Source organism: Lithobates pipiens, unplaced genomic scaffold, assembly GCF_037356315.1.
Source record: "Lithobates pipiens isolate NorthernLeopardFrog02 unplaced genomic scaffold, aLitPip1_a1.2 Scaffold_13, whole genome shotgun sequence".
Taxonomy (NCBI): Eukaryota; Metazoa; Chordata; class Amphibia; order Anura; family Ranidae; genus Lithobates; species Lithobates pipiens.
Window position 1 is genome coordinate 170,102,986 of NW_027507718.1, and position 22,160 is coordinate 170,125,145.

The 22,160-nt window shown below is 43.5% G+C and overlaps 1 protein-coding gene across 7 annotated transcripts in view; it reads right to left on the reverse strand.

Moving 5' to 3' along the window:
* Nucleotides 1-22,160, reverse strand: part of TCF3 (transcription factor 3) — a 162,461-nt gene that overhangs the window by 66,655 nt on the left and 73,646 nt on the right. For all 7 annotated transcript variants that reach the window (XM_077475859.1, XM_077475857.1, XM_077475861.1 and 4 more), the window contains 5 exons: nt 10,713-10,786; nt 10,167-10,263; nt 7,738-7,802; nt 7,525-7,654; nt 5,137-5,186 (listed from right to left, as the gene is read on the reverse strand). In XM_077475859.1, the coding sequence (XP_077331985.1) occupies nt 5,137-5,186; nt 7,525-7,654; nt 7,738-7,802; nt 10,167-10,263; nt 10,713-10,786 (416 nt within the window). The remainder of the gene's footprint in view (nt 1-5,136; nt 5,187-7,524; nt 7,655-7,737; nt 7,803-10,166; nt 10,264-10,712; nt 10,787-22,160) is intronic.

Here is a 22,160-nt window from a genome sequence, read left to right on the forward strand (position 1 = left end):
AGGCCCACGCTGAGAGGGCGGAAGATGGTGTCATCTCTCTATTCCCCACCGCACATTGCTCCCACATTGAAGTGGCCTGGCTGTGAGGGCAGAAGAGTGGCGATGTGGAGCGGGCGGAGAGATTATCTCTGCTCATCCGCCCGCTAGTCTCTCCCCTCCACCTCTAATGCAGCCTAGCCGCGACCCTGCGGCAAGAGACTCGGGGCTACGGTCTCAATAACCACCCTCTGGTGACACTTATGCTACACTCCTAGGAAGGGAAATTCACTTCTGGAAGTTATCATGGGAAAAAAAGGCATCTCCAATGAAGTTTTATCACCAATCCTTGTTTTCACAACAACCCAAAAGTTTGAAAAGCCAATTGTCACAGGTACAGAAAGTGGTGAAATCTTCTAGACAGGGGCACAGAAAGCAAAATAAATTATACCCTTCTCTAGGCCATCTATCAAAAAAAAAAAAAAAAAGTACCAGTTCCAACTTGGGGTGACACAGTGGTGTAGTGGTTAGCACTCTCACCTAGCAGTAAGAAGGGTCACTGGTTCGATTCCCAACCATGACCCTAACTGCCTGGAGTTTGCATGTTCTCCCTGTGCCTGTGTGGGTTTCCTCCGGGTACTCCGGTTTCCTCCTACAGTCCAAAGACATGCAGGTAGGTTAATTGGCTTCTGTCCAAAATTGGCCCTAGTATATGAATGGGGACCTTGGATTGTGGGCTCCTTGAGGGTAGGGACCAATGTGAGTGTGCAATATACAGGGACAATTGCAGACACTCAGGTTGAACTGGATGGACTGGTGTCTTTATTCAACCTTACTAACTATGAAACTTGCATACAAATGCAACTTAATAACAAACCTACAGAATCTTGAATCATGCTAACCCGGGGACAGCCTGTAAAAGAATGCAAATTTTTTTTTTTTACCCAAAAAGAACGTCCCAAACTAAAGTTGCAATAAATAGGTCTTGAAGACTACTTGTTGGTGTATTCCATTTGTGCCAGGTAAAAACATGAAGGTGATCTATCTTTAGCGCCCCCTGAAATGCTACCGTTTGAAGAGATCCCCATTTCTTTCATTCCCCACAGGCTTTATTTGACTTAAGCTGGAAATGCCACCAGAAAATTCAGACACAAAGGAGGAGAGAAATCTCAAACATTTAGGTGCGATTGCCTTGTCCAATCTCCTGTGTGCCTGGTCCATACCACTGTGTTGCAGTGGTGCGCGGGCATGGTTCACTGTGAGGAGCAGGGGCGGCTATAGACAGTGGGATGATCCCACCGAACTGTGCTGCACGCTCCAGCCTCTGTGTCACAACAGCAGCTGGTGCGACTGGACCCTTAAGACAAAAAAAATAAAAAATTTAACGAGTCTCAGATCGTTCCATGTAATGCTTAATGTATTTGTAAAGGCAGAAGGTTTTTATCAAGCGAAAAAGCCTTGTGTGAAACAGCTCCCCTAATACTTACCTGAGCCCCATCTCTATCCAGCAATGTCGGTCTTCCAGGACTCTCCCTCCTGATTGGCTGAGGCACAGTAGCACTGAGAGAGAGAGAAGAGGGGAGGAACTCTGAATGGAAACGGCGCTGTGGCTTGGATGCCCCCATAGCAAGCTGCTTGCTGTGGGGGGCACGCGACAGGAGCACCGAAGAGGGACCAGAGAAAAAGAAGGATCTGGGCTGCTCTGTGCAAAACCACTGCAAAGAGCAGGTAAATATAACTTATAACAAACATGACTTTAGTATCACTTGAGTTACTTGGAGTCAGAATGATACAATGAAGCATTAATAGGTGGGTGGGATGGATGTTCTCTTCCTAGGAGATGGCTACTATCCTGGAGTCTATAGTGTACTAGAGAAAATAAAACACCTGTAATGTCTGTAGACTAAAATTTGTGGTGTATGAGGAGTCCTTTTAAAACATGGAAGCTGAATGAAGAGGAGCTAGTGCTGGCACAATAACCTTGGTACAAAACCTTGGTTCTGATGAAAGACTAAATTTGTAGAGTCCTGAAATGGAAATGCAATGCTGAAAATCCCTCCCATACAACACAGCCAAAGCAGAAAAAGTGTTGTGAAATGTCTTTAAAGGGAAAGCGAAGACCATCTTGGGGTCCATGAAACACTGACTTAAAAACCATTGCTTCTTACAGGAGGTTTGCCTGTAGAAGCAGCTCAATGTTAACCTATGTGTTCATGCACATTAGCATGATTAGAGGCATATTTTAACCACTCGACCTCCTGAAGATTTACCCCCCCCCCCATTTACCTCGGTGTCCACCCCCACCACCACCCAGGTATAGTGTAACTGGGCAGATTTGATAAGTGGGGGGGGGGGGGGGTATTGCTGTGTGTCCACCACCCACCTAGAGTAGTAGTATATTAAATATTTTAGTACATTTGGTTCGGAATATTTTTTCCCCTTGTTTTCCTCCTCTAGAACCTAGGTGCGTGTTATGGAGCGAAAAATACGGTATGTCCTTTTCACCCCACAAATAGAGCTCTCTTATGGTGGTATTTGATCACCTCTGGAGTTATTTTTTTGCGCTATAAACAAAAAGACCAACTATACACACAGTTTTACTTTGGGTCCTTTCACACGGGGCGGATCAGTGCTGATCCACCCCGTGGATATCCGCTTGCTCAGCAGGGATCGCCGGAGCGATCTCTGCTGAGCAGGAAGATGACAGGTCTGACTCTGCACACTGCGCAGGGACGGACCTGTCACAGCACCGCTCTCCCCTATGGGAGATCAGGCGACGACGGACCGCTTTTTCCTCTGTCACACTTTTTCGGATCGGAGCAGGTTGGATGTCAGCGGACTTGTCACCGCTGACATCCGACGCTCCATAAGAATGTAGATTTTTTTTTCTCCTAGGTTTTACTTTATTTCACAGTTAAATGAAGAATCATGCATCCTTTACATTAATAGGACTATTACAGTGTTTCTAAATTCCAGTCCTCAAATCACACCAACAGGTCATTTTCTGGCTTTCCATTATTTTGCACAGGTGATTTGATCAGTTTCACTGCCTTAGCAATTACCACAGCAGTTTCATCTGAGGGAAATCCTGAAAACATGCACCTTGAGGACTGGAATCGAGAAACACTGGACTAGTAGTTTACACAAGATTGATAAGGGTGTTTATGTTTTAGAGCTTACAGGAATTGACAATTTCTGAAAATGTTCTTAGGATATATAAAAACTAAGGCAGCCACCACATCCAAGGACTGGTAAGCTGTAATATGTTTTTGGGTTTAGCTTTACATTGATGATTGAAGGGAACACAAAATACTGGTCATTACCAAATTCTATGCATTAACCACTTGAGCTCTGGAAGATTTTACCCCCTTCATGACCAGGCCATTTTTTTGCAGTTCGGCACTACTTTAACTGATGATTGCATGGTCATGCAATTCTGTATGCAATACAAAATCTATACGGTCACTGTACTGGCTGGGAAGGGATTAAATGTGTCTAACAAGGTTTAGTGTGTTTACTGTGATTGTGTTTTACTAAGAAATGTGCACATTGATGCTGTATGAAGAGAGCCCAGTGTTTACTAACATGGGGCCCTCTTCTGTCATTCCCACGAGTAAAATCAGTGGGTGCCGGCCATAAAACACTGGCCAGGACCAGCTGATAGTCTTGTGCTGCAGCGAATTGTCAGTACAGCCTTCCCAGTCCGCAAGGGTGGACCCGGAAGAAAGCTGCGGCATGCAGGTATGCGATTGTGCCTGTAGAGCAGGGGGTTTGGCAAACCCCCCCCCCCCCTATACATACTTGAGCCCCATCTTGATCCAGCGATGTGCATGAGAACAGCAGCTCTCCCAGGTCTGTCTCTTCATTGGCTCACAAAGTGGCAGCCATTGACTCCAGCTGCTGTCAATTACAGCCAGTGAGCCAATGAGTATAGAATGAGTATAGAGTGGGGGCAGGGCCAAGCCACACTCCATATATAAATGTCCACTCACAGGCGTGAGCTTGCTGCGTGCACACCACCCCCCCCCCCCCCCATCGTTTTGGCATTGCAGCATGCCATTAGGGGCACTTGGCAGGGGGAGGAGTGCCAGCGGGGGACCCAAACAGAACAGGAATGGGGCTGCTCTGTACAACATGTTTTGGAAAAAAAAAAATAATAATCTTTAGAACCAAGAGTCAAGGATATTTTGCTCAGAAGATAGCAAAATAAAAATAAACACACACACACACACACAGGCAAAGCCCACCATAAAAAAAAAAAAGTCAAAGAATAGCAGAAGCCATTTCACAAAAAAAAAAAAAAAAAAAAAAAAAAAAAAAAAGGAAGAGGAAACACCAGAAACTTCCAAAATCCTCAAACCAATCTCCAGGTTAGAGATGGCAAGAAAGCAAGCGTCCATGGTGAAGTCTATCACATTTATGGATGATTAAAGGACAGCTCATTCAATGTGCAAAATATGCTAGGAATGTTTAAGATCATGAAACAAAATTTGCTCAAAGCTGGAATGTTCAACCATGCAATTCAACTAATGACAATAGAGGATTTATATTTATAAACAAATTTTGCAAAAACCCATAAGGATCAAGGCTGGACAAAGCCGATGAGCCATGTAGTTGCTATACCCCAAGTGGTGTGAAAATGATCTTGCCGAGTGTCAGATTGATGTGAAAAGGTATGAGGATTTCTGCTGAGGGACATTAAAAAAGTGTGCTAGTAAAAATGGGTGACATGTTAAGCCATTCCCTAGTTTAATTCAATCGTCTCCTGAAATAGGCTCCTGCATTCAACAGTTTGCTTCTGTAATGTGATAAGATGCAGTCTTGGTGTGGTATTACGTGCTGTCACAGCTTGACTTTTTTTTTCATTGTGATACAATTTGCTTTTATGATGTTGTGTGCTCTGGCTTGGTAATGTTGTTGTTGCACTTGATCTAATTTGCTATGGAGGCATTGAATAGTGTGCAATGTGCAAACTGTTGGTGGCAGTGGAACAATGCAGCAGAAAGCACCAATTCTATTCTGAATGGATTTCTTCTTAGATTAATCTATATAGCAAATTTATGTTCTCCTTTACAAAGAAAATGCAGTAAAAAAACAAAGGATACAAACCACCCTTTCAATACATTACAGTATTTATATTTCTATAGGCACACTACTTACAGATGAAGGGAGTCCTGGGGGTATTTTGCGCACTTTTTTAGGCTGGGGATCTGCATGATGAAAACGATAAAAGACACATGGTTAGTAACCCTGCATTACATTTAACTAGTTAGAACTGGGTCTATGCATTTAAAAAAAAAAAAAAAAAAAAAAAAAAAAAAAGGGAATATTCATCTCCAAATAAGTAAAACTGAAGAGTCCTACGTAGGTGAAATTAAACTCTTCTACAGTGGAGGAGGGAAAAGCATTTGATCCCCTGCTGATTTTGGAAGTTTGCCCACTGACAAAGAAGTGATCAGTCTAATTTTCAGACAAAAAAAAAAAAATCCAGAAAAATGCATTTCAAAAAAGTTATAAGTTGATTTGCATTTTAATGAGTGAAATAAGTATTTGACCCCTTCGCAAAACAGGACTCAGTACTTGGTGCATGTAATCAGCACAGGGCCAGTCAGCACTGTCCAGAAGAGGTTCAGGGATCATGCAGCCTCAGTCAGAGAATGAAAATTCCTTCTACAAGCTTTAACCATTGCTCGGCCTTGACACTGATAGACGTCACAAGACTGCTATATACTGCTGGTGAGAAAAGTTATTTAGCAGTTTATATTTACTAAAATAATTGTATTGCCATTAATAATACTTAGACTACTTTCACACTGGGGCGGCGGGTCTGTTAGCAGCCAAAAAGCTCCGCTTAAACAGCGGTAAAGCACCTTTAAAACTAGCGCCACTTTTCAGCCGCTGGCAGGGTTCTTAACCCCCGCTAGCGGCCAAAGGGGTTAAAAGTGCCCATTGCGGGGCGCTTCCGAATCGCTTTGGAAGCGCTGCCCATTCATTCCAATGGGAAGGGGAGGTGTAGAAGAGCTGTATACAGTGCTCCTACACTGCCCCAAAAATGCTGCTTGCAGGACTTTTTTTTCCCCCGTCCTGCAAGCGCACCGCTCCATTGTGAAAGCACTCGGCTTTCACACTGGGGAGGCATGAGAGGCAGTTTTCAGGCGCTATTTTCAGCTTTAAAACGTCTGAAAACTGCCTCAGTGTGAAAGTAGCCTTAGAGCGTAAGTAAGCAACACTTGGTCACTTGTACCTACAGGTAAGCTTATAATAAAGCTTACCTGTAGGTACAATGAATATATCCTAAATGTGCACCGTTTAGGAGTTATTTACAATTTCTGCAGCCAGTGACGTCATCAGCTCATACACACCACGCTCTGAATTGAGAGTGGTGTTTGGGGAGAAGGGCTTCTATATATTTTTTTCTGGAATTTTGGCTTTTATTACTTCTGTTTGGGACCCTGGGCTATTAGAATGTGTAAAATCTTGCCAAATCCTCCTTAAGGGGCTCTTTTGTTTTCAAAATTGAAATTCAGTATACCCGTCAAATTATCCACATCAGCACTGGAAGATTTTACCCCCTTCATGACCAAGCTATTTTATGCTAGTCAACAACATTGCGCTACTTGGCAATTGCATGGTCATGCAACACAGTTTCTTTTGATGGGCGTTGATCACCACTGTTTTTTTTTTTCCTGCGATATAAAACTAAGTCTGAAAAAAATTAAAAAATAAAATGTTGTCATATTTTGGCCAAAATGTATTCTGCTACATGGATCTTCAGAATCTACCTTTTGTACACATCCCTGTTGCCTCTAATTGGGTGGGTGGAGATCATGGAGCGCAGACATTGTTTTTAGGGGACTAAATTTACAAATTGTTACTCTTTAGGTTCTCTCTACTCCTGAAGAAAGCTTCAAAACACGCTGGATTTTCTAGAAGAACGCTGCCTTATGGCTCGCAAGATCTGTTAGCATTATGACATTTAATGGAAGAATAGGACTTTATCCTCTTGCATGTGTAACAATTGCCAGTCTTGATTTTGTGTAATGTCTTTTGCTTTTAATTTTTGTAAAAATGGAATATATTATACGTGTGTGTTTGTCTCCCAAATTTTGGTATACATTGGTGCTTAAAAAGTCCCACCACAAAAATGTAAATTGCAAATTTTGTTAATTGGGGGGGTTAGAAGGTGACCTACAACCCTGTAGAGTGTAGACGTCACCAGAGCTCCATAGCTGCCCAGATCACATCTACTATAAATCCCATATTCTGCTTATAAAATTTAAAACAAGCTAATGGTGGCTATTTTATGGGTAGGGGCAACTATTTCAATGCCATGACATGTGGTAATACTGTATAACAGTGGCACTGACGTGGTTAAGAGTGCAAATATAGCCTCTTATAAGCAAGACTGCACAATTATACTTGCACGAAACTGAAAGTTCAGATTCTTGCATAAGTTTGTGTCATCAGGAAAAAAATAAAAAAAAAATAAAAAACTTAACAAAAAAAAAAAAAGCGCACACACACACACACCTTCACACATTCTCTTACCTAGATTACTATCTCCGGGACGCCGCCGTGTATTATTTGTGTAAGGGTAAAATTGTGAGCTTCCTTTTCCAGTGGTGGGTGAGAGGGCACTGGAATTGGTTATCCCCATATCTCCTGGCATAAATCCAGGCTGGAAAATAAATCATGAATATCAGAGGAAAAAAAAAAAAAAAAAAAGACATACATACATAAAAACTAACATTTATACAGTACCTGATTAATTGGAGGCATTCCAGGATCTCGTACAAATGCTGAGTAAGACGGTCGCTCATTCTTCCCTAAAATTACCCAGTGGATAGAAATTACAATAAGGCACAAGTGTGTTATGTTTACATAACATGAACATAAATCTAAAATAATTTATGAATTGTATTATCTTTATGTTAAGAGGTATATAATAGCAAAATGTGTGCCTGTTCATGAATGCATTTATGACTGGTGAATCAACGCACTGGTATGCATTACTGCTCAGACAATATTTTAGCTGGATAAAAATTTGGCGTGTCATCTCACTACATTTATCAAGGGAGGATATGGATTGTAAGCTGACCTGTTCAGTTGAGAGGAGCATAGGAAGCAGAGCAAGAGTTGATCATAGACCAAAAGAAAGAGAAAGAAAGAAAGAAAGAAAGATGTAGAATGGTGGTTGACCATATGCAGAGATGTGGGTTGGGCAGATGAAGGATAGAGGTGGCAGAACAGCAACAAGGTGCTTGACAAAGGAAGTAGAGTGCATGCAGTTCTCGGGCAGGAGGTGGCATTGTGGGAGGAGAGAAGAGCAGCTGACCATGTAATATTGAGAAAAGCTCTGAAAAGGCAGAATGGTAGCTGCATGAGGAGAAAATAAGAAGAAGAAAAAAAACCATAAGAGTGATTTGCTCGTAGATGGCAGAAAAATGCAACTCAGGGGTGAGCATAGCTGGGAAAATAATGAGGAAATAGATTGTAGTTGAGAGGAAGGAGGTAAGGCAGCAGCAACATGGCTCAGCATTCATGTACCTTACAAAGCAAAGGATCACAGAGTAGTTCTAAATGCAGCAGATGGCATTGTAAAGAGATATTGGGGTAAAATGCAACGTGCGCATGTGCAGATATGAAAGGGTGTAATGGGGACAGTGGGAGATGCCAGACAACAGTGTGGATGGGAGGGCCAACAGAGAATGTAGTATGGAGAATGGGGAGAGAGGTAGCACAGAACAAAGTTTGAAAGGATAAACTACAAGTGAAAAAAAAAAAAGGCACTGAAGAGGGTATAAGAATGTAGATTTTTTTTTTCCTAGGTTTTACTTTATTTCACAGTTAAATGAAGAATCATGCATCCTTTACATATTCAGCCACCACTATATACTAAAAATATTGGGGGCATGAATTGGACCATGGGTCTCTCTTATGTTCACTTTGTATTGGGTGGCCACTTTATTCAACTGCCATGTTGTCCTTTTTATTTTACTTCTATACTATGCATTTTTTCATTTGTATTTGCAAAAGCGGTTTCTGTACAACTGGTAAATTGTAGCACATCATACATTTTTGTCACGACTTAGTTAATACTTTGTGTACTTGAGCACTGTAAGCTTTTTTTTTTTATTGAAAAAAGAAAAATTTGATCAAAAAATTATATATTATATTATATATATATATATATATATATATATATATATATATATATATATATACACACACACACACACACACACACAAATGTATAGCTATCCTAACAAACTTCTCTTATTTGCTTCCTTTTGGCCTGTTAAATGTAATTGAAATACATTTTGTTATACCTGTTTGATAAGCGAGGAGGAAAAAAAAAAAAAAAAAAAAAAAAAAACCACACACACACACCAGCATTGATCATGTCATGTACAGTGCATGCCAATTGTAGGGAGCAACCACCAGTAAGATACACCACTGCTGGCCATGCCTATATACACTATGCTGGCTTTTCATTCATTTTAAGGTAGATCAACTAGAAAACATTAGCAGAGTACCTGGGGGACCAGGTACATCATCACCAATTCTTGTTTAGCAACAGAAGCTGCAGTTGAGCTTTAATTAAAGCACCGGTCTAGTTTTACTGCTGCATAGATCGACTTGGCATACATTGTTTTACTGACAAAGCCATTTTATTCACTTGATAGTGAAAATGCTAAGGTTTTCTTTAATGTTGAGGGCTGTACACATGGGCTTAATATCGGACAGCATCGGGCAGTTCATTAGAAACCAGCCAACATTCGGCAGGCTTATGTCGAAGGGACATGACCGAAAAGGCTCTGCCGATTGGCATTTGAACAGCACTCTCAGCCAATGGCTGAGAGCGCTAACCAGTGTGTTCTGACAGCCGCCTCCATTCATTGCTGTACGAACATTGCATAGTTAGTACAGTGGCTCCTGCCAAGCTCTTTAGGTTTTTTTTTTTTTACATTGAGCCTGCTGGGTTGAAGAAAAAAAAAAAAAAAAGTGTACACTAGACTTTAAGATCTGTAAATCAATAGCAACTCGTTTGAGCTAGTAAATTTGTGAAATATGTAGTGAATTTAGACCTGGAGCAGACTTTTAACCACAACTAATTTATAGCATATCTGATGAACACTGCAATATGGACAAGGTCTGGGTCTTTGAATCTACATTCCCTTGCGTCTCACCTACAAGTCCAGTTGTTAAGAAAGGAGTAGATGACAAACTGCCTTCATGTGAAGGATGATCCCTGGGTTCGCCATAATGGGAGGAATCACCATAGCCCTGAAAAAAAGGACAAGCAAAAAGGTGAAAACAAATGAAATTTTACATTTTTTTTGGACTCCCATGATATGAACTTTACATACAACCAGCAAATGTACTTGATATGAGTCTCGTAAATCCCTGCACAGCAGTACTCATACTGAGAGTGGGAGGCTTAACACTAAGCCATTTATGGTTTTATAGTCTTGTACCAGGCTAGCAGTCTAGCACTTGTGACCATGCCTACAGGAAGGGAGAGCATGATGACTTCATAATTGTAAGCTGCTTCTACTTTGTCCAATCAGCAGGTTTGTGGTCTTAAACCGGGTATATTGCTTAAAATGAAGAGGGGTTTGCTGACAGGGGTGTTTACATTATAAGACTGGCTAAGCAGAATTACAAATCCTTTGTCAGGTTCATAAACTTCCCTAGAGTGCCATCACATTTGTTTGTTTTTTTCTCAAACTTACTCTTCCTTGATCATATGAGGAACCATTGTGATCACCAGCTCCCCAGGCACCAGATGCAGTTCTCTCTTCCATACCTTAAATAAAAAAAAATAAAAAAATCAATGTACGGGTACATATATCTACATTGGAATAGAATGGTCTAAGCTTCAGCAGCACTCAGACATCAAGCCGCTCCCCAATGGTTATAAAAAAAAATATTGAGAGATTTAAAAAATGATAAACATTCAATCCTGCTTTTCTGTAGGTCATATCTTTCCAAGTTTCATGCTTGTACAACACACAGAGTAAATTTGTACACAGACACACCATATTACCATTTTGTGCTGCTTGAATAAGCAACAAAATAGAACCAAAATGATACCTTCTAATTATTGGTTCTATTGTGCTCGCACTACTGCCTCCTTTTTCTGCCACTCTAGAGATCTGGTTGCTTAACTGTTATATAATTTACATAATTATGCATATTAATTTCTGCAGGTCATGAATATTCATCAAATTCCCTTGATGAATTGTGTTTTATGATAGGAGGGAAGGAAAGGGAGAGGGAAAATGATAGACAGAAAACCAAATACTTTTTCAGATTAGACACATAAAAATAGATAGAAATATGCTGAGAGAAACACTAAAATGCAAACGAGGTGGCAGGTACTACATATAACTGTACAGAGTCAGGCTAGCCATAGATGGGCAGGTGATCAGAATCCTTTTGGAGAATGACAGGCGGTGAGACATATGCTTGTCTGTGACTGCACTGCCAAATCACCAAGACACTCCGCAATGTGGGTGCGGTGCGCACGCGTTAACATTTCGTTTGTACAGAACAGGATATTATCATTGCATAGATTGCTCATCAAGTTGAGAAATAGATTATGGATTCCAGCGGCTATCACTTCTTTAAGAGAGGAGTGGTTGCAAAGACTTGAAAGAAGCCCATATAGACCCCTATTAAGTGATATGGCGTCAGCTTGGCCTGGAACGGGGGGGGGGGGGGGGGGGTGGGGTGGGGTGGTTTAGGATGTTACAGGGGTTACAAAAATAAAAAATAAACTGCTCTTAATGCTAGTGACAGACACATTACCCATTTTTTTATTTCGCTCACACTTTTCATTTTAACATGTATTAATTTAGTACTGCTCAGAGCCCTTCCAGATCTGCAAATGGCATAAGCCTATGATATTATCCCATCCCTAGTTTGCCAACCATCTATATTTTTACAGAGAGCAGGTAAAAATACAGATAAAGCTCGTGTTTGTAAACTGGTCTGTTCAAAAGCATACTGAGAGAATCCATACTACGCATGTGCCAGGGCAATCCTTCCCCGCTGTGTTGTTCTCTAAGCAATGCAGAAGAATTGCATCCTGTAGCTTGTCAGTTCTCTCTCTCCCTTTCACTATCCAACACTTTCAAAGAATGCAGCAGGTGGGTAGGGGAACTTTGACTTTGTGGGTCACATGGCTGCACAGAGGTCAGGGTACAGGATATGACAGCTCACAATATACTTGCCAAGCTTTTCTAAAGCCCAAAAGGAGGAAACCCCACCGGATAAGAATCAGTACAGAAATAGAATGGGTGCGTTATTGGACATTTTGTGTTCAGTCCAATGATCTGCTGATGTAAACCTTGGTTATGGCACCTTTGGCTTTACCAGTCTGGTATAAAAACATTACTGAAGAATGAATCATTTTGCCAGGTTTTTAATGCTGCCTTGACCCGCTTGGTGACATTTCACCTCATTTACTGTTCCTGCGACAGCAATACACAAAATAAGGGGAGTAGTTGTCACTGGGACAGATAACAGATAACAGTCTGTGTCATTAGGGAGATTTCCCATCACTGTGTCCAGACAGGAAGAGAAAATCTCCCCTATGGGGAGCCCAGATCATGATAAAAGCCTGACAGAAGATCTATCCCTTTCCAACTTAAAGAAAAAAAAATTCAAAGCATGCTGTGCAATACATCAGCTAATAAAGCCATCAAAGATGAACCTTCTGCACAGTGTTTATATAATCAAGATTCATTCTTAGTTTCCCCTAATCACCTCAAACTTCTTCACTTTCCCTCTTAAAAGAGGTAGTAAAACTCGCCTATAGTACTTTTCCACATCCAAACCATAATGCAATACCTTACATAAAGCTGTGATTTCTATTCCCCAAACCTTTGCTGCTGTTCCCTGCAGTGACATTTTTTACATGTGCTTTTCTGCCCCGACTTGCGGCAGGTGCCATGCCAATGTGATCGGCACTCTGCAGCAGTGGTGGTGCGTCCATTAAGCGTCACCTCTCTCCAGCCACCCCCTGTGTAAAATGGATAGATTCATGCATTGCATGAATCTATCCATGGCTGCCGCTGCCACCCCCTATCCAGGCGTCCGGCCCCTTTCAGCGCTGTCGCAATTTGAATGAGAATTGCACAGTCATGCTACACTGCACCCAAACTAATTTTTTATAATTTTGTTCCCACAAATGGAGCTCTCTTTTGGTGGTATTTGATCACCTCTGATTTTTATTTTTTGCGCAACAAATAAAAAAAAAGAACGAACATTTTGAAAAAATAAAAAAGTTTGTTTCTGTTCCTTTTTTTGTAAATAAAGTACATTTTCTTCTTCAATGACGGGCACTCGTAGGCAGCACCAATGGGCACTCGTAGGTACTTATGGGCACTGATGGGTGGCATTGCTGGGCATTACTCAGTTTACTTAATGGTGCCAGTCAGTGCCCCTTTGTGGGCACATGTGGATGGTCGTGGAAGATACAACTGGCCATCCACATGCTGGGGTTTCCCTGGTGGTCCAGTGACGGCATCGGAGGGGGGAGCTGCGCTGATAAACACAGACCCCCCCCCCCCCCCCCCCCGTCAGGAGAGCCGCCGATTGGCCATCCTCGCGTTTGTCAGACACGAGTGAGGAAAAGTCGAATAACTGCTTTTCCTGTCTACATCGTGATCAGCCATGATTGGAAATGGCTGATCACGTGGCAAAGGGCCTCCGTTGGAGGCTCTTTACCAAGATTGGTGTAGCGGTGTGTCAGACTAACACACCGCACACCACTGATCGTTGTGCCCTCATGGGCATGCAGCGGCTGTTATCCTCACGCCCAGTCAGAACTGAACCACCGCCCGGCCGTCATTTTGCTATAGGCCAGATGGGAAGTGGTTAAGCACCTGATTAGAGCCCTGGGCTCCAATAGGCTTCAACAAAGGTGAACTGCAAGCGCAGAGCATTCCGCCAACCACTGGTTGGCAGCATCCATTTAAAATTTTAAACAAAAGCTCTGGCCATGGCTGGTGAAAACATTGGGCCTTGTCAGAAATATCACGCATGCGTGATATTACATCCATACTTCTGCAGAAAGGGTGGAAAAGCGCAACGCACTGGAACAGGATACCAGGAGCTGACATGGCACAGGCTGCAGCCAAGGGACAGAAAATGAACGTAAAGAAAATTTACTTTAAAATGACACAAAAAGGAGAATGAAAATTGCAGTGTGCTTTGCAATGTTTACATAGGTTGATGTAATGATGACTGTGGATTCTGAGGGCTGAGTTTACTTCCACTTTAAGTAATTCCTTCAGATTTTTGTCAATATGCATATATTAAGCATTAAATTTAAATTAACATTTTTATTTATTTTTGTTTTTTTTATTAAACATGTGCCATAACAAAAAACTTTATGTGGATGTACGGCTCAATATGCTGGACACCAATAAAAAAACATTGAAAGAAAAAATAAATAAATAAAAAAAATGTGCATAAGATGTATACTTTTTATCTACAGCAAGGTCTCATGCACACAGATTCTTGCCAGCTACTGTGTGATGAGGTGTAAAATCCCTGGTGCTTTCTAGTACCCAGCAAACTGCATATGCTGTGTACAGCTGCCAATACAAGCTAATGGCTGTATGTGGCCATGATCAGATAAATGCCGGTGGCTTTTTCAGCATTTAGTCACACATGCTTGTTGCAAAGTGTAGCATCCAGGGTGAAGCACTGTACCTGCATGCGCAGGTAGATGCTGATGTAGAAGCCAACGGCGTGTCTACCCAAGCATTTCCACATACAGCCATTTAATGCCATTGTACACACGTGGTTCCCAGGGTGCTGTAAAGCACCGTGATTTTACACTTGAGTTGGTAAGCGCTCATGAAGTCAAAACACTCACTTTTTTTATGCCCATCCTGTTCACATACATATATATATATATATATATATACACATACACATATACACACATACATACATATAGCCTACAAGTAGTATTCAACCCCCCGCAGATTTAGCAGGTTTACACATTCGGAATTAACTTGGCATTGTGAAATTTGGACTGTAGATCAGCCTGGAAGTGTGAAATGCACTGCAGCAAAAAAGAATGTTATTTCTTTGTTTAATTTTTTTTTAAATAGTGAAAAGTTTATTCAGAGGGTCAATTATTATTCAACCCCTCAATTCAACAGAATTCTGTTTGGTTCCTCTAAAGTATTAAGAAGTAGTTCAGGCACAAAGAACAATGAGCTTCACATGTTTGGATTAATTATCTGTTTTTCCAGCCATTTCTGACTATTTAAGACCCTCCCCAAACTTGTGAACAGCACTCATACATGGTCAACATGGGAAAGACAAAAAGGAGCATTCCAAGGCCATCAGAGACAAGATCGTGGAGGGTCACAAGGCTGGCAAGGGGTACAAAACCCTTTCCAAGGAGTTGGGCCTACCTGTCTCCACTGTTGGGAGCATCATCCGGAAGTGGAAGGCTTATGGAACTACTGTTAGCCTTCCACGGGCTGGACAGCCTTTGAAAGTTTCCTCCCGTGCCGAGGCCAGGCTTGTCCGAAGAGTCAAGGCTAACACAAGGACAACAAGGAAGGAGCTCCGGGAAGATCTCATGGCAGTGGGGACATTGGTTTCAGTCAATACCATAAGTAACGTACTCCACCGCAATGGTCTCCGTTCCAGACGAGCCCGTAAGGTACCTTTACTTTCAAAGCGTCATGTCAAGGCTCGTCTACAGTTTGCTCATGATCACTTGGAGGACTCTGAGACAGACTGGTTCAAGGTTCTCTGGTCTGATGAGACCAAGATCGAGATCTTTGGTGCCAACCACACACGTGACATTTGGAGACTGGATGGCACTGCATACGACCCAAAGAATACCATCCCTACAGTCAAGCATGGTGGTGGCAGCATCATGCTGTGGGGCTGCTTCTCAGCCAAGGGGTCTGGCCATCTGGTCCGCATCCATGGGAAGATGGATAGCACGGCCTACCTGGAGATTTTGGCCAAGAACCTCCGCTCCTCCATCAAGGACCTTAAGATGGGTCGTCATTTCATCTTCCAACAAGACAACGACCCAAAGCACACAGCCAAGAAAACCAAGGCCTGGTTCAAGAGGGAAAAAATCAAGGTGTTGCAGTGGCCTAGTCAGTCTCCTGACCTTAACCCAATTGAAAACTTGTGGAAGGAGCTCAAGATTAAAGTCCACATGAGACACCCAAAGAACCTAGATAACTTGGAGAAGATCTGCATGGAGGAGTGGGCCAAGATAACTCCAGAGACCTGTGCCGGCCTGATCAGGTCTTATAAAAGACGATTATTAGCTGTAATTGCAAACAAAGGTTATTCCACAAAATATTAAACCTAGGGGTTGAATAATAATTGACCCACACTTTTATGTTTAAAATTTAACTGAGCAACATAACTTTTTGGTTTGTAAGATTTATGCATCTGTTAATAAATCCTGCTCTTGTTTAACCACTTGCCGACCGCCGCACGACGATATACGTCGGCAGAATGGCACGGGCAGGCATATGGGCGTATATATAAGTCCCTGCCTGCCCGCGGGTGGGGGGCCCGATCGGGCCCCCCCCGGTGCCTGCGGCGGTCGGCATTCCTTCGAGAGCGATCCGGGATGAGGGGGCGGCCATTCATTCATGGCCACCCCCTCGCGATCGCTCTCGACGAATGGAAATCCCCCGTGACATCACTTCCTCTCCTGTAATGTAAACACAGGAGAGGAAGTGATGTATTCTCTCCTCTGTGTCGGTATTTTTCGTTCCGACACGGAGGAGAGCGGATCGGTGAGTTGCACCAACACTCTACACACACAGTAGAGCATGCCAGGCACACTCACACCCCCCCTTTACCCCCCGATCACCCCCCCAATTACCCCTGCCCCCCAGTCACAGTGACACCAATGTAATTTTTTTTTTCTTTTTTTTTTTTTGCATTGGTGTCATTTGTGACTGTAATAACTGTTAGGGCAGTTAGGGTTAGCCCCCTTTAGTTCTAATGTACCCCCCTAACCCCCCCAATAAAGGTTTAACCCCGTGATCACCCCCCGTCGCCAGTGTCACTAAGGCTGGGTTCACATTGCAGCGGTTTATGAGAACGAATGTGATTCGCACCGCACTGCAGTGCAAATCACATCCGATCTCTGTGCGATTCGAGTTCAGCCATTCGCCGCACCCGCCGCACCCGCCGCACCTGCCGCAAATTCGCACGGGACCCTTTTTTTGGCCCGCAGCAGAATCGGATCGCATGGGTGTTCACACCATGCGATCCGAGTTTGCAGATCGCACTGCGATATGCGAACTGATCTGGGGGTGTCAGTAACATTTCACTGACACTCCCAGCAGTTCGCATAGGGCAGTGTGAACTGCCGCCGGGAGGCATGCGATGCGGGAACCCGCCGCGGATTCGCGGCGTTTCCGCATCGCTCCAGTGTGAACCCAGCCTAATAAGCGATCATTTTTCTGATCGCCGTATTAGTGTCACAGGTGACGCTAGTTAGGCAGGTAGGTATTTAGGTTCGCCGCAGCTTTTTATAGCGCCAGGGACCCCCATATACTACCGCATAAAGCCCCCTGATTGCCCCCTAGTTAACCCTTTCACCTGTGATCACCATATAACTGTTACAGGTGACGCTGGTTGGTTAGTTATTTTTTTATAGTTTCAGGGCACCCGCCATTTATTACCTAATAAAGGTTTAACCCCCTGATCACCCGGCGGGTGTCATTTGTGACTAATAACTGTTAGGGCAGTTAGGGTTAGCCCCCTTTAGTTCTAAGGTACCCCCCTAACCCCCCCAATAAAGGTTTAACCCCGTGATCACCCCCCGTCGCCAGTGTCACTAAGGCTGGGTTCACATTGCAGCGGTTTGAGAACGGATGTGATTCGCACCGCACTGCAGTGCAAATCACATCCGATCTCTGTGCGATTCGAGTTCAGCCATTCGCCGCACCCGCCGCAAATTCGCACGGGACCCTTTTTTTGGCCCGCAGCAGAATCGGATCGCATGGGTGTTCACACCATGCGATCCGAGTTTGCAGATCGCACTGCGATATGCGAACTGATCTGGGGGTGTCAGTAACATTTCACTGACACTCCCAGCAGTTCGCATAGGGCAGTGTGAACTGCCGCCGGGAGGCATGCGATGCGGGAACCCGCCGCGCATTCGTGGCGTTCCCGCATCGCTCCAGTGTGAACCCAGCCTAATAAGCGATCGTTTTTCTGATCGCTGTATTAGTGTCACAGGTGACGCTAGTTAGGCAGGTAGGTATTTAGGTTCGCCGCAGCTTTTTATAGCGCCAGGGACCCCCATATACTACCGCATAAAGCCCCCTGATTGCCCCCTAGTTAACCCTTTCACCAGTGATCACCATATAACTGTTACAGGTGACGCTGGTTGGTTAGTTATTTTTTTATAGTTTCAGGGCACCCGCCATTTATTACCTAGTCTCACTAGTGTACCCCTAAATTTAGGGGTGTCTACTTTCCAAAATGGGGTCATTTGGGGGGGGTTTGTGCCATCTTGGCATTTTATGACCTTCAAAACTGTAACGCCCTTAGAAAGCCTGAAGGCGGTGCTTGGTTTTCGGGGCCCCGTATGCGGCTAGGCTCCCAAAAAGTCCCACATATGTGGTATCCCCGTACTCAGGAGAAGCAGCAGAATTTATTTTGGGGTGTCATTTCACATATGCCCATGGCATGCGTGAGCAATATATCATTTAGTGACAACTTTGTGAAAAAAAAAAAAGTTTGTAATTTTCCCGCAACTTGTGGCAAAATATAAAATATTCCATGGACTCAACATGCCTCTCAGCAAATAGCTTGGGGTGTCTACTTTCTAAAATGGGGTCATTTGTGGGGGTTTTGTGCCATCTTGGCATTTTATGGCCTTCAAAACTGTAATAGGTAGTGAGAAGTGAACTCAAAAATTTACGCCCTTAGAAAGCCTGAAGGCGGTGCTTGGTTTTCGGGGCCCCGTACGCGGCTAGGCTCCCAAAAAGTCCCACATATGTGGTATCCCCGTACTCAGGAGAAGCAGCAGAATTTATTTTGGGGTGTCATTTCACATATGCCCATGGCATGTGTGAGCAATATATCATTTAGTGACAACTTTGTGAAAAAAAAAAAAAAAAAAAAGTTTGTAATTTTCCCGCAACTTGTGGCAAAATATAAAATATTCCATGAACTCAACATGCCTCTCAGCAAATAGCTTGGGGTGTCTACTTTCTAAAATGGGGTCATTTGTGGGGGTTTTGTGCCATCTTGGCATTTTATGGCCTTCAAAACTGTAATAGGTAGTGAGAAGTGAACTCAAAAATTTACGCCCTTAGAAAGCCTGAAGGCGGTGCTTGGATTTCGGGGCCCCGTACGCGGCTAGGCTCCCAAAAAGTCCCACATATGTGGTATCCCCGTACTCAGGAGAAGCAGCAGAATTTATTTTGAGGTGTCATTTCACATATGCCCATAGCATGTGTGAGCAATATATCATTTAGTGACAACTTTGTGTAAAAAAAAATTTTTTTTTGTCATTATTCAATCGCTTGAGGCAAAAAAATAAAATATTCAATGGGCTCAACATGCCACTTATCAATTTCCTTAGGGTGTCTACTTTCCAAAATGGGGTCATTTGGGGGGGGTTTTGTACTGCCCTGCCATTTTAGCACCTCAAGAAATGAGATAGGCAGTCGTAAACTAAAAGCTGCGTAAATTCCAGAAAACGTACCTTAGTTTGTAGATGTGACAACTTTTGCGCAAACCAATAAATATACAATTATTGACTTTTTTTTTACCAAAGACATGTGGCTGAATACATTTTGGCCTAAATGTATGACTAAAATTGAGTTTATTGGATTTTTCTAATAACAAAAAGTAGAAAATATCATTTTTTTTCAAAATTTGCGGTCTTTTTACGTTTATATCGCAAAAAATAAAAATCGCAGAGGCAATCAAATACCATCAAAAGAAAGCTCTATTTGTGGGAAGAAAAGGACGCAAATTTTGTTTGGGTACAACATTGCATGACCGCGCAATTACCAGTTAAAGCAGCGCAGTGCCAAAGTGTAAAAAGACCTCTGGTCATTTACCAGCAAAATGGTCCGGTCTGAAAGTGGTTAAAGTTTGAAAGCTCTAACTTATTTGCATCTTATCAAACCTGCTAAATCTGCAGGGGGTTGAATACTACTTGTAGTCACTGTGTATATATATATATATATATATATATATATATATATATACCGTATATACTCGAGTATAAGCCGAGATTTTCAGCCTCTTTTTTGAGGCTGAAAGTGCCCCCTCGGCTTATACTCGAGTCGCCGCTGTCTGACTGCTCGATCAGCGTATCGAGCAGACAGACGGCGGACATTAATTTTCAAAAGCCGCGCCTCCTTCTCCGCCTCCGCCTGTGATAGGCGGAACACTGAATTTCCCAGCAGTCAGTGTTCCGCCTATCACGGACATCCGCTCATTCTCATACTACGGACGAGTATGAGAGGATGTCCGTGATAGGCGGAACACAGGCTGCTGGGAAATTGAGTGTTCCGCCTATCACAGGCGGAGGCGGAATTTTGAATTGTAGAATGGCCGCCGAGAAGAGCGGCGATCCATCGGCACGGGACGGAGGAGGCACGGAACGGAGGAGGCACGGCACGGGACGGAGGAGACACGGGACGGAGGAGGCACGGCACGGGACGGAGGAGACACGGGACGGAGGAGGCACGGCACGGGACGGAGGAGGCACGGGACGGAGGAGGCACGGCACGGGACGGAGGAGGCTCGGGACGACGGCGGCTCGGGACGGAGGCTTGGGACACAGGTAGGCTGGACACACACACAAGGCTGCACGGACACACACACACACACACACACACACACACACACACACACACACACACACACAGGGATGGATGGATGGATGGATGGATACACACACACACACACACACAGGGATGGATGGATGGATGGATACACACACACACACACACACACACACACACAGGGATGGATGGATGGATGGATGGATACACACACACACACACACAGGGATGGATGGATGGATGGATGGATACACACACAGGGATGGATGGATGGATGGACACACACACAGGGATGGATGGACGGACACACACACAGGGATAGACGGACACACAGGGATGGACAGCCATGTCTCACCCTCGGCTTATACACGAGTCAATAAGTTTTCCAGTTTTTTGGGGGGTAAATTGGGGGCCTCGGCTTATACTCGGGTCGGCCTATACTCGAGTATATACGGTATATATATACACACACACACACACACACACACACACACACACACACACACACACAAAACGTGTTTTTTTTCTATGGATTGCATAGCAAACCTTTTTTGCAAGACAATATCACAAAAAAGAAAAAAGTAATGTTTATCCTGCACATAATAGGTGTAGAAAGTTTCAATCTTAAGTAATGACAATGGGACAAAAACAAGACCCATTGAAGAAGATATGAAAAACGCTGTTCTCTTTACAGACTTATCATGCTTACGTTTGCACTACGTCTGTGTAGGCAGGGTTGAATTTCCACAAGTTAGAGTCTTTAGTAAGGACAACACCGAGCAACATAGTAGTGACATTACCAAATCTCACACCAATATCCCGAGTCCATCAGTCAGAGGTAACAGAGCCTAAGATGATCTCACACTGCACAAATACAGCTGAGACTGAAGGCACAGGAGTGCCTAGGTGTCCTCGCATATACCAGGAAGGGTTTTGATATTTTTCAATAGGAATTCAAGACAAAAAAAAAAAAAAAAAAGTGTAAATCTTTCAGGGCACATAGTAGGCACAATTACCAATTCTATAAGGCCCCTTTTCACACTGGGGCGGTTTTCAAACGGCCCCTTTCACTCCAGTGTGAAAGCCAGAGGGCTTTCACACTGGAGCGGTGCGCTGGCAGGACATTGAAAAAAGTCCTGCTAACCGCATCTTTGGAGTGGTGAAGGAGCGGTGTATTCACCGCTCCTACCCATTGAAATCAATGGGACAGCGCGGCAATACCGCCGGCAAAGCGCCGCTGCAGCGGCACTTTGCGGGCGGTTTTAACCCGTTTTCGGCCGCTAGCGGGGGTTAAAACCACCCCGCTAGCGCCCGCAGACCGCCGCTAAAACGAAAGTAAAGCGCTAAAAATAG